Source organism: Neofelis nebulosa, chromosome 4 (genome assembly GCF_028018385.1).
Source record: "Neofelis nebulosa isolate mNeoNeb1 chromosome 4, mNeoNeb1.pri, whole genome shotgun sequence".
NCBI classification, from domain to species: Eukaryota; Metazoa; Chordata; class Mammalia; order Carnivora; family Felidae; genus Neofelis; species Neofelis nebulosa.
The window spans coordinates 124,733,956-124,747,475 of record NC_080785.1 but is presented as its reverse complement, the minus strand read 5'-3'; the positions used below and the strand labels follow the sequence as shown (position 1 = coordinate 124,747,475).

General features: G+C 38.2%; 1 protein-coding gene across 2 annotated transcripts in view; it reads right to left on the bottom strand.

Moving 5' to 3' along the window:
* Nucleotides 1-7,320, bottom strand: part of IL5RA (interleukin 5 receptor subunit alpha) — a 38,803-nt gene extending 31,483 nt beyond the window's left edge. Inside the window, exons 1-5 of one of the 2 annotated variants that reach the window (XM_058726180.1) lie at nt 7,052-7,320; nt 5,655-5,798; nt 2,526-2,580; nt 1,899-1,983; nt 263-408 (exon numbers count right to left, since the gene is read on the bottom strand). In XM_058726180.1, coding sequence (XP_058582163.1) covers nt 263-408; nt 1,899-1,971 — 219 coding nt within the window. In that variant the 5' untranslated portion in view covers nt 1,972-1,983; nt 2,526-2,580; nt 5,655-5,798; nt 7,052-7,320. The remainder of the gene's footprint in view (nt 1-262; nt 409-1,898; nt 1,984-2,525; nt 2,581-5,654; nt 5,799-7,051) is intronic. The other variant, XM_058726181.1, reaches the window with a different exon arrangement.
* Nucleotides 7,321-13,520: the final 6,200 nt, after the last annotated feature.

The window sequence follows — 13,520 nt, the reverse complement described above, 5'->3', positions numbered from 1 at the left end:
TGACTAAGCTTTCTTTGCTTACTGAGAGAATCGTGGCAAAGTTAGAATGTTCTGTGCTGCTGTTGAATGCTAACCAACATGCATGGTACCAGATCAGAGTCTTTTCAACAGACACCCTACTCGGTTGGGCACATGCTAGAATACCCTTGAGTCAATTTCTCTCTCTCTCTCTCTGTAACTTAGAATTTCATTCAATAGGGAAAATGCAGTCAAAATGAAAATTTGCCTCTAAATAAAGACAGCTGTCAGAACAAATACTTACATCTTCTTCTTGTGGAACATTTATTCTCACATGATAGCCTAGCTCTATATTCACTGGCTCTTGATCAGGATTTGATTCCCAACGCAAAAGAACTTGGGAAAGGCCAGTAACTTTGATAGTGAAGTTGGTAGGTGGGAGAAGTAAAGCTGTTGATGAAAAGGACCAACATGATATTCAATTGTATGGAAGTAGCACTTTTAAATTTTAAAAACATTTTATTGTATAATATAGGATTTTAGGATTATTAGAATATATAAAACTCAAATAATGTTGGAAAAAGTTGCTTTAAAACTGCTTTTAACTCACTATCTTTCTAATTTTTCCCAAGTGTTTACCTATAACATATACAGGCATTTTACTGAAAAATGAATATCTCAATATTCATTATAACTATACTTTTCAAACTGAGGGCCATTTATCTATTAATTGGCTGGGGAAATTTATTAGTTTGTGGCTAGAATGTTTTCAATGACATAGAAGAAAATAGAAAATATCAGGGAGCTTGAAATACAATTACTGTTCTGTGAACCTCTTGTTTCCACTACATGAATCTACTTAAATATTTGTATATGCACTGGTTCGTGATGTACAATTAATTTATTTCTCATTATGATTCAAAGTCAAAAAAAATGCGTGAGTGAAATTACACATTTATAGAAAAGAGGGCTCTTTTTTCTTTAATGAACCACTCTGTTTTCAAAAGAAAAGCTTTCCTTTAAACTACCAAATCAATGCCTGTTCATTTTAGAAATGTGGGGAAGCACAGGTGAGCAAAAAGAAAAATTGCCTAAAATCCTGCAACTGAGAATAGTGTTAACACGTGATATATTCATTACTTTTTGTCCTTGGTATACATTGATACAACTTGTTAATTCCCCCCCTCCCCCCAAAACTAGGATAACATTATACATACTATTAGGAAACAGACTTATTCATTTGCTAAATGGTTAGGATGTTTCCACTGACTTTTAATATTTAAGAGCCTTCTATAACTCCTACTTGATGCTTGCTGCATACAGCCTTGCAGGGTTCTGTCTAGATTAGCTGTCCATTATGTTACATAAAATCAAATGTTTAGTTGCATGAGCCATATTTCAACTGCTCTGTAGTCACTTGTGGTTAGTGGCTACTACATTGGACAATGTATATATAGAATGGCGTCATTATCATAGAAAGTCCTCTTAGACAACACTACTTAGGGACCATGTGACAATTTTCTTCTCTTAGACTCTGTCAGTACACCATAACCATAGATCAGTAAGTTTCTGAACCACACACGGTGGAAGGTTTTTATTCTTTGGTTATGAGGACTTGTAACCATCCCCTTGTACGGGAAGGCATTCCATGTGTGGTCACCAGCTCCAGCTTTATTCCATAGTGTCCCATAGTGCCTGTACACCCGCACATGGAATACGATTCCTCCTGTAGCATAATATTTGCATTCCAGTCAACTTTGCTTTCTTAAAGTATAGCATGTTTAAAGAGTTTGTATTCTGATATGAATAAATATTCTCCTTTTAAAAAATCCACACAGAATTTCCTAATTGAGGATTATTTGGGAGAAAATAATGTCATCATTTTTGTGATGTATTTTTTTTTAAAAGAAACGCTACTGAACTTAATAGATGTTACCTACATTTTTTATCAGAAAGTGAGTCTGCTCTCAGTATCACTGTAGCCCCCAAGAGAATCAGTAATGCAGGTGCCATGATAATCACATCCTGTAGGAAACAGAAGGATGAAGATCCAAATCACCACCTGTTACCATTTTTAAGAAAAACTGGCAGCTACCTTTTAACATAAAATGTAGTCATTTGCCCATTTGACAAACAGTACTGAACAATCTGTTATGTGCTAGAAATACAAATATGAATGAACAAATCTTGAGTTTTATCCTTAAAATGTAGATGCATAGTTGGAGGGGCAGAAGGAAATGTAACTGATTAATTGTAGTCCAGTTAAACATTGTTGCAATAAAGGTGTGAATGGAGCACAACAGGGGCACATAGACTTCTGAATTGACTCCTGAAGAAATATCTAGAGTGACAGAGAGGGCAAAGCCAGAAGAGCAGATATTACGTGGGAGAGGTATTGAGCGAAAGACCACAGCAGATCTTTGAATAGTAAAAACTCCTGGGCACAGTTAATCAGACTGAAAACAAATACAATAACAATTTTCAATAATGAGTATTTAAATATGGGCCCAGAAGCTTAAGTCTAAAAGAATCCCAATGTGGGAAAGAAAAAACTTTGTATCACAAACCTGCAATAAACATCTGGTACTTTGAACTGTGGAGAGGCTGAGTTTTCTGATGAATCTACGTGGGGGCAGGGCATAAAAGGAATGAGAAAAATACTTACAGGTCTGAGGAAAAATAAAAACCCCATTTCCACCTACTTGAAATAACTGGACAATGAAAATGAGAGTAGAAATGTTCTAATAACTCAGTGTAGCAGTCTGGAAAGAGTGGGTATCATGTCAGCATCTTGTTTTACAAGTCGTCAAAGAAGAGATTTGATCCCTTATTGGGATTTATAGGTTAGAAATCTTGAGTGTTTCCTCTGAAAACATGGAAAGGCATTTTTCATATAAACTGGATTTCAAGGCATAATATCCACAGCTTTCCCCTGTTGTGCACCACCCTTACTTTGGCAAAGCACTTCTTCCTATTCTCTCATGAACCCCTTTGATTCAGTGGGTGGCCCACAAGGCTATGAGCCAATTTACAGTGAAGAAAAGGAATCCGAAAGGTTAACTAATTTGCCAGTGATCAAACAGCTAATAAATGATGGAATTTAGACCCAATCTTGGGTTTTCTAACACCAAAGCCTATGTTCTGCACTAATTTAAATGACTTCTAGTTTTCAGTTTAAAAATTTACTTAAAAAGGGACTCAATCAGAAGAGCATGACTCTTGATCTTGGGGTTGTGACTTTGAGCCTTCCACTGGGTATAGCAATTACTTAAAAATAAAATCTTAAAATATTTATTTAAATGGGTTGGTATTTTGCAAATACAATGCTGGTAGAACCACAGAATACAGTCTTTGTCTAAGTAGCAAAACAACCCCCAAACCAAAAACAAAACAAAACAAAACAAAAAAAACAAAACACTATTTTTTTAGCTTACTATTTAACCAACTTACTACTTAACTTACTACTATCAGTCTTAACTTGGTAATGAAATTAGTAAAATATCACAGTATAAAAGATAGAGACAGCATACAAATCCTTCAATTTCTTTTTCAAATAAAAAATACTTGTGATAATAATAACTTCTTTTACTCTGATTGCATACTGGGTAGAAAAAGAATTTTTAAAATGGCAATGACCATAAAAGCAGGTATTTTAATACTTTAAAATTTTTTAACAACTAAGAATGTTAATGAGTTAAAGGGAAGCATTAGTAATTTACTGAACCTGAGAAGCAAAGATGCAAAAATAAAACCAAAAAAAAAAAAAAAAACCCTTTAACAAACAACACTGTTTGCTCTGCAACTTGAGAAGGTCATGTCTTTGAAATGTCAGCACTTCCTGAAATGATATCGTATATGCTCTAACTTTGCACTAATTGTCATTAATAGGAATTCCAGGTCAGAAAAAAAATGCAAAATTGATATTCCCTAGTGACTTTTACTGACGGGCAAAGTAAGTAGTAGGTTGTAACCAAACACCTATATTTGCCCTTTGCAGTTAAATAATTGACATGATGAAACTGTTGATTATCTAAGTGGGGCAGATAATTGAATATTTTACATGACCAAGCACCTTCTCTTCGGATTTGTTGTGTACTGATTGTATAGCTGCTGAAAACAGAATTACTTTTCATATTTGATCACTCACAAATTTTTCAGTGGTTAACTTTTTTGCTATAAAATAGCCATACACTTATTTCCACATCTCATTGTGATATTTTCTGTTCAGTAAGGTGATGCTTTTGAAGGGAAATCACTTGTCATATAAACACAAGATACTCCAGTAGAAGTCTAAATATTAGTGAGAATGACGATTTTTTGTCAGCTAGACAAATTCCCCTGAAGACTGGATATTACTGGAGCTTCAGCAATTGATGTATATTTTCCACAATCCTGTGCGTTGTCTTCTGTTCCCTGAAAGCTCTTCCAGATTCTGTTCATGGCCCCTGAGTATTTCTAGTCCCATGCATAGCAATTACCCTTTGTGGAAAAACAACCCACATCTCTCTGGGCCATGTCTCTAATACAAAGATACATTGTTCGATAGATGTCAACTGGGCAACATATCATTGTACAAGAATAGAGTACATCTTATCTTAAAAAATACATCAAAATGACAATATGATCAGTTACTTCTCATGGCTGCCAATTAAAATCTACAAGAATACGATCAAATTGTTAAAATAAGATTCAGACTAAGCAGAATGAAGCAAACATGGATTGCCTACCTACAATCCTCATAAATACAAGCTCAGCCTTGTAGACATATCATAGGCTACTCGTTCATGTGACATTTCATCGAGTCAATGTGAAATTCCTCGAGTGCTCTCTAAGAATCTGGCTTCTGGTAAGTGTTAGATTCTTTGAAATTTGGAAGAAAACATGAGTACAACCTGTCACACTACAGATGTTTCCAGAGAGTTGGGTCAAGTTTTGGCAATTGGCAATGGATTTCCCCAGTGTTCCTAAGAATTGGTCAAATTCTACTGAAGTTCAGACTTAAACACACTTTCCCCTCTTTTTTCCTTTTCAACTTATTGTTATTTTTTTTTTGCCTGGGACGTTTGTCTTTAACCAAAGTTGTATATGCAACCCTGTTTTTAGAGCGTTTTTGAGTCATTTGTGGTGACATTTAATTCCAGACTCGCGCTCAGTGTACAGAAATTGAAGAGTAACTGAGAGGATTCATGCTCTGTTAGGCTCTTAAAAGTAGAGAGTTGACTTTGTACTTCCTCTTTTTTTTTTTTTTCCTGTACAATGTAATCAGCAATAAAACTCATTGAGGGAGGAAGAATAAATAAATAAACCAAGGTGTAACATGCAAATGACACCTTTAGCCCTTAGGTATATTGCATTACCCACCCCACCCCCCAATGAATAACTGTGCAGGCTTCCTAAAAATATAATGAGTTATAAGGATCCCATATAATGCATGAATTTTTTTTTTTTTTTTGGATTTGGGTGAATTGTCTGAAGTAGTCATAAAATGTAACTCATGGGTTCAAATTGTTGCCCTATCTTTTGCCATAAACGATCTTTTGCCAAGGTAGAAATGGTGCTGCCAAAATGAGCAGACAGAAAAATAAGGAAGGAGGACTTTGCTGCTAATCTCCCAACGGTGGTTAAATGTCTGCCGTCTAATCGCACGTGGTGTGATGTGTCATCCCGCATCCAGGATCCCCCCTCCCTGGGCTTACCTGCCTCTGGGGATCCTCTTGTTTCCAATGAACGTGCTCAAGAGCAGAATTCCGGGACTAGGTCCATCCTATCCGTGCATGCAGCTGCAGCCCGAGCACCTAGCACAGTGTCAGGCACAGGGCAGATGCTGAATGTGTCTGGCCCTGTATATAAAAGAGGCAAATTAATACAGTAGCCTCACCAGGTCAAGCTCTGTAGGGTAAAACCTAGCATGCGGACAAAATAGACCACAGCAAGGCAGGCTGGGCGCATGTAGCAAGGATGGTCCATTTGCGGGAGGTGTGATACGTCTGGTAACTTGCCTAAAATTTCCCTAAGCAGCATTTCAAGTACCGAAAACAAATGAGGTGATTTGATGTTCAAATCTTTATTATGTTTTGAAATGCAAGCTTTTAACCAATAGCTACATACATTTATATATTTTTTCAATACAAAGGAGGACATAACCTTTCGTACAAAATAAAAATTGTACCAGGTAATAAAATTTTTGGCATGATAATTCATTAAACTGGGTATCAAACACATTAATCAGTAATAGCTTTGAAAGCAGTCACTGTCATATGTTTATAAATGTTAGGCTCATAGGGTACTGAAGGATTTTGATTTTTCTCTCTCTGTTTATTAAATTTTTCCTTCAATCCATTTCTTCTGTGTGTGTGTGTTTGTGTGTGTGTATGTATATACATATATAGTAAGTTTGTAACTTTGAGTAAATAGTTCACAAAACCGAGTGAGGCATTTCAGCTCTTTGGATTTCAGCTATTTCATTTGTTTGTACATTTTATATCAAGTCAAACAATCTTCAAAATCCCAGAACCCCCAGGAGAAACAAAAGGCTGGATGCCTTCAGTTAGATGCAATGCGATCTCGTTTTTGCAGCTGTTTCTTAATTTGTAGCTTTCTTAATTAACTCTGAAACATCCTCACCAAGATATTTAATTAAATCCTATGCCCTGTTCTCCAAACTCATGTATTTTCTGAGAAATCTTGGCAGAGCATATATTTTCATTTTAATCCCTACAGTGTTTGCGGCAGTGGCAAAGCAACCCCCTGTAATAAGTATCAACAAAACCGTAGGTGTTTTGTTAGTATGACTCACCTTGCCATGGATTTGCCCTCCCCAGCTACTTGGCCAATATACAAGAATAGAACGCTGTACTCAGAATCAATATGACCTGCCTGATAGACATTGTATATAGCACCATTATTGGTTCTGTCTCTGCTAATAATAGTTATGAGGGGTTTTGTTTCCCCTTTTTATTTAAAAATTTGCCATATATTTATAAATTATTATTTCTCACTTTTCTTATCCCCCTCCCCCCACCCCCACGTAATGAAATTGTTAGCAGGTGGAGCACAGGGTCATCTTGGAGGGGAAAAAAAGGCATTTACTCACTTTGCGATGAATCAACCTTGGATCCCCACTTGCTGAGAAGTGCGGTGGCCATGCCATCAGACGCAGCTGCAGGGGCATTGAAAATGAATCTTATCTCTAGCTGCACTTTTTGACTTAGAGGAGGTTCTTCTTTATTGTTTCATCATCAACAGCTGTAATGGTTACAAACTCACAGGCAGTTGGCTTCACAAAGGGAGGGAGACAAGGCTCCTCTCAGTATAGATCCAGGAGCATTTGTAAGAGCAATGAGGGGCCAGCCCTAAAGGAAACTCCCAAGTGAATGAAATGAAAGAACCTCTCTTGTGCAGATAGCCACTATCTGATAACGGTCTCGTCTGCGTTTTCCTTCTCCTTCCAGATGTTTCGCTCTGCTCAGGAGCTGAAATGAACATTTATTCCTAGGTGGCAAGGTAACCAGGTTTTCGGCGGGTACTCTCAAGCATTGCGTTCCTAGGATCTTTATGTGTTTCATTCAGCGAAGGTATGTATTGTGCCCTGGTCACCTACACAAGTCCAGGCACAGAATATGACAAAAAGAATGGCGCCCCAGGAACAGGTCTCGCGTCGTGCTGAGCATTAGCCCTTCCCTGCATTGCTAGCAGGTCCTGTGCCCGCAAGTACATGTGTGTGCGGGGGAGGGGGGTCGGGGGAGGGGGGTCAGGGAGCGTTTCTGGGTGTCATAAACTGTTGGCAGCTGGAGCCTGGCTTGTACAAATGACGACTATGGCAGCGTGGGCCTGCGGCAAGGCCCAGGGCCTTCTCCCTCCTGACTTCCCCCGGTTCCCAGCAGGGCACCTCACTGTCCTCAGTATGCTTTAAGTAAACTCAGTTACTTTTTCCTTTTCTTTGTTCCATTTCTGTCCAGGAATTTTGAGGTGCCTGACTAGCGACACTAATTTAAACAAAACAAAACAAAACTGTGGCCCAGGGTGTGATAAGAAAAGCACTTACTGTGTTTAGCATCTGAACCAGATACTAGTCGTTGCCTTTGTAAGGGGACCTCCAGTCTTAGCCCAAGGAGCTGAGTGATGATGGCCCGTGAAAAGCCAATGCACGGAGAGTGGGAAATAATTATGCACGGAGAGTGGGAAATAATTTGGCGATTGCCAGGTGAGATCAATTCTGTGTGCATGGTGGGGAACCACAGGTTCCCTGAAGGAGCCTTCCCAGGAGGCTCAGTGTTTGTGATGAGTAAGGACGGTGAGTGGGGTTCTTAAGGTGCCTGTTGTAGCAGTTGCCAAAATGAAACTGGACCAATCATTATTGGATGACCTAAAAAATGTGATTTCCTCTGGGGAAAAGGAGAGTGGCAGAAGGAACAGAGCGAGATCCATTTATTTGCTAAGAATTCCCCAGAAAAGTTGAGGTGGAGTATCAGCCTCTGACCTCCTCTTTAATGTCCCACACATCTAATTTTAGGTGTAGCATACTTGTCACTATAGAAGCCCTAAGAATAGTTATTAATAATTGTGAGGGCCATGGTTTCTGGCCTCCAAGTCTGCTTTCACGTTCTGTTTCTTACATTCATTTACTCAAGAAGTATTTACTGAATGCTGCGGCTGCAGGAAGTTTTACCTCAATACCCAGGATTCGTTGTCTCGCAGCTTTGCAGAATGAATAGGTGGACACAGAATAAAATGAGCAGCAGAAAGGGTGCCCAGGTGGCTCCCTCGGTTGAGCGTCTGGCTTCGGCTCGGGTCATGACCTCGTGGTTTGTGGGTTCGAACCCCGTGTCAGGCTCTGTGCTGGCAACTCATAGTCTGGAACCGGCTTCAGATTCTGTGTCTCCCCCTGCCCCCTCTCTGCCCCTCACCTACTAGTGCTCTGTCTTTCAAAAATAAATAAATGTTTAAAAGGAAAATAAAAAAAATGAGCAGCAGGCAAAAGTTGATTATAGTATAAGATCAGAAAGGAAGAATAGTATTAAAGAAAGCTCTCTTTACAGAGAGGGGGCATTTGAAAATGAATGTCTGACTATAGGCAGGGGACTTTGTTGTATAGGGTTTGGGTCGGCCCCCTTCCTTCCCCCCTTGTTCCTTCTCAGGCTCTACCCTTATTGGCTAGGTAACTCCAAATGCCTAGTCAATCCTTTTTGATTGGCTCGTTTCCACTGAATGAAGGGTGGTCTATGGCCATACTGTTACTTGTGGGTCATATGTCTTATGGTCTACTTATTTTTAGTCAGGTTTTTTGTTAAATTCCTGAGGGAAGTCTGAGGGGGAGTGGGTGGTGTCTTGTTACATTCTTAAGAGGAACCTTATGACTGAGGGAGTTTGCTTCAGGTCAGATGTTCCCAGAAGAAATGTTGTAAAATATGTGTTTTTCCCCACCTGGAGACATTTAAGCCCTAGCCTCTCCCTTTCTGCCTGTTGTTCCCTATCATACCGCTATGCACAGTTCCAGGAACTGTTAAGGATATAAAGAAAATTAGACCTGGCTACTACCCTGGATACCATCTTCTTGGATATATGATCCTTTATCAACTCTACCAATAATAATTTTTAAAATGCGTTCACATTTTGTCTCCATGTCCTATTTCTACTTTAGCCTGAAGGAAAGTGAGGGCTTTGTATAGTTTACTTTTTGTGGCAACAATATTCTTCCTTAGAATAAAGTGTAAATGTCCAAAAATGATATGATGGAACATGCGTGAAGAATCCCCCAAATTGTTTTTGTTGTTTTTTTTTAAGTGAAATCCAATCTATCTGTATTCTTTTATTCTTTTATTTTTTTAATATTTATTTATTTTTGAGTGAGAGACACAGCGTGAGCAGGGGAGGGGCAGAGAGAGAGGGAGACAAAGAATCTGAAGCAGGCTCTAGTTTCTGAGGTGTCAGCACAGAGCCCAATGCAGGGCTCGAACTCATGAACCATGACCTGAGCCCAAGTCGGAAGCCCAACCGACTGAGCCACCCACGCGCCTGTGTCTGTATTCTTTTAGAAGAGAAATAATCTGGGTTTAGCCAAATAGTATAGGTGAAAATATGAATAGGATAACAGGAGCTCAGGATTCAGTGGCTCCACCTGGGACCCCTGTTACTGAAGCTTACTGAGGGTATGTATTGCCAGGAATCCATTCCATGGAAATAAGGTGAATTGTAGACCAAGATGTGTTTGAGAGAAAAAGAGTGAAATTCATTGTAGCTTTACTTGTAAAAAGTAATACAGGGATGATAGAGAGATAGCTTTCAAAGGTTGAAAGATGTAGATAATAAGTGTTTATCAATAACTCGTAACAGAGGGTACTTTGAAAAGGTTAAAAACAAGAGGACAGCAAGTGTACACAGATAGACAGATTTTTTTATGATATCATTTTTTGATCAACAGACCAAACTGATAGAAGTGGTTATCTCTAAGCGGTAGGTTATTAGTTAGCTATTGCTACAGAACATCCACCCACAAACACCACAGCAGTAAACATTGATAAGCATTTGTTTCTTGCCCAAGTGTCTGACTTTTGACTAGAGCCTGGCTAAATTTGGCTGGCCTCCAGATCGTAGAGTGGGGTCATGTGCATTCAAAGCATCTGTCCTTCACTTGGAACCAGTGGCTACCCAAGGCAGATCCTTTACACGGGTGATAATGAAAGTACAAGAGAGCATGACCAACTGCACAAGGCTGTTTCAAATATCTGCTAATGTCATATTCACTGACACCACAAGAGTCAGAACAGAATACATGGCCACACTCAGGGTCAAGTGGACTCAGCCCGAAGTATAGTCCACCCACATGATAAGGCTGTAATAAGGGTGTGGATGTATACAACTGCTAGCCAGCAGTGAAGAATGGGAACCAATGATGGGGTGCCTGGGTGACTCAGTTGGTTAAGCTGCCAACTCTTGATCAGGTCATGAATTAATGGTTCATGAGATTGAGCCCCACATCAGACTCTGTGCCAACAGTGGGGAGCCTGCTTGGGATTTTCTGTCTCTGTCTCTGTCTCTCTGCCCTGCCCCTGCCTGGTGCTCTCCCTTTCTCAAAATAAATAAGAAAAATTTATTAAAAAAAAAAAAACAATTGGAACTAATGGTGTATCTACTGCAGTGGGATGAAGATATTCTTTAATTTCTTCTTATGCTCCTATATACACAAATATTTTATTCTGTATAAACGGAGGAGAATAAAGCATTAGAGACATGCAGATCAATAGAATAAAACTGAGAGTCCAAAAATAAGCTCTCACATTTATGATTGATTGATTCTTGATGAGGATGCCAAAATAATTCAATGGAGAAAGGAACAGTTTTTTGATAAATGGTGTGTAAATATGCAAAAGAATGGTGTTCAAGCCCTACCTCATACTATTTGCAAAAATTAACTCCAAAGAAATCAAACACTTAAAAGTGAGAACTAAAACTATGAAATTCTTAGAAGAAAATTTAGGCATAAATCTTAATAACCTCACATTAGGCAGTGGTTCCTTAAACATGACCCAAAATCATAAGCAATGAAAGGTAGATACATTGGACTTCAGCAAAATTAAAAGTTTTTATCCTGCAAAGGACACTAAATGAAAAGACAACCCACTGAATGGAGGAAAATATTTACAAATTACATATCTGGTAAGGGACTTGTAACCAGAAAAAATACAAGGAAATCTTCTAATTCAACAATGAAAAGACAAATACCCCAATAAGACTATGGACAAAGGATTTGAGTGGATATGTCTGCAAAGCAAATGTACCAATAACCAGCATATACATGAAAAGCTGCTCAACATCGTCCATTGGAAAAATGTAAACCAAAACCATAAGGAGGTACCTCTTCACATCCACCAGGATGGTTAAAATAAAAAGGACAAATAATAGTGTTGTTGAGGATGTAGAGAAATCAGAACCCTCATAGACTATTGGTGGGAATGTAAAATGGTACATACACGTTGGAAAAGTCAGTTCCTCATGCGGTTGAACAGAGTTACTATATGACTCAACAATTCCACTTGTAGGTAAATACCTGAAAGAATTGAAAACTGAGATTCCAAGTTCTCAAAAATTTGTGTGTGAATATTCACAGCAGTGTTATTCATAATGGCCAAAAAGTTCAAATAACACAAATGTCTGTCAACCAGTGATGAAGAATATGTAGTATATCCATCCAATGGAATGTTATTTAAGCAATAAAAACAAAGTACTGATAGATGCTGGAACATGGCTGATCCTCGAAAACCGGAAGCTAAGTGAAAGAAGCCACTTCACAAAAGACCAAATGTTATATGATTCCAATTATATGAAATGTCTAGAATAGGCAAATATATAGACATAGAAAGTAGATTAGTGATCACCTAGGCTGGGTAGGGGGAATGTGTACCAATAGGAAGTGAATGCCAATGGCCGTGGGGTTTCTTAGGGGGTAAGGAAAATGTCCATAATTGATTATAGTGATGATTGCCAACTCTGAATAAGCTACAAACCATTGAATTATATACTTTATATAGGTGAAGTTTACGCTCTGTGAATACATCTCAATAAAACTGTTAAAAAAAAAAAGAAGAAGACGCCCTAACGAGATGTAACTAGAATCCTAGATAGGTATTAGAAGAATTCCAGCATAAAATCAATCTGTAGATTTACCATGGAAAGCTAAAATTCACGGCATGTCTTTAGTGAGTAAAGACTCTCAGCAGCTGAAGCATCATGAAGTGTTAGTAACCTGTTCTTCTTTTTTTTAAACTATTGCTTTTATTGCTTTTTCACTTACACTGAGATATAATTGACATAAAATGTTATATAAGTTGGTGTACAACATAACGATTTGTTGTGAGTACCTATTGCAAAGTAATTTTGCAGGGACCCATTCTTTGCTTGCAAAGCCAGATACAGGAAATCAACCAAAATGTGAAACAAATGAACCATACAATTAAGCTTACTTTATGAATGTAAATTACTATTCACTTTCAGTCAGAAGATAACCTACTTCATGCCTGGGGCTGTGGATTGCTTTATACATTTTATCATATCACAGCCCTATAAACCTATTCTACAGATGAATCAACTCGGAGAACTTAGCACAGCTCCATTGTGATGCTCCCTACAGTTACACTGCCCACAATGGCAACACTTCAGTTGTTTAATTGTCATAATTATTTTAAAAGAAACAATATAACAAATACTCAGTAAGGACTAAATATCTTACTTGGTTGAGGTGCAAAGAAGAGATTCCTCTTGAGAAATTTCCAGTTATTTTAGGTTAAGTCTGAATATGATTTCCTATGGGAAGACTTCTCTGACTTGACTCTCTTTCCCTCAAGTGTTCATTCAACAGCTAAGTCTATTTTATTTCTATACTATACTGAATATTATGTTTATATCTCTGTCTCCAACACTGGACGTGAAGACAGGTCTTAACTTGATCTTGCTTGGTTTTGTCAGAATCCATCAGAATATCCAGTTTTAAGGAAAGAAGAGGCAGTTTGTGTTGTTACAATAGGGAATTCTGTGTGATTCTACATTTGAAGGTAGAAATGCAACAA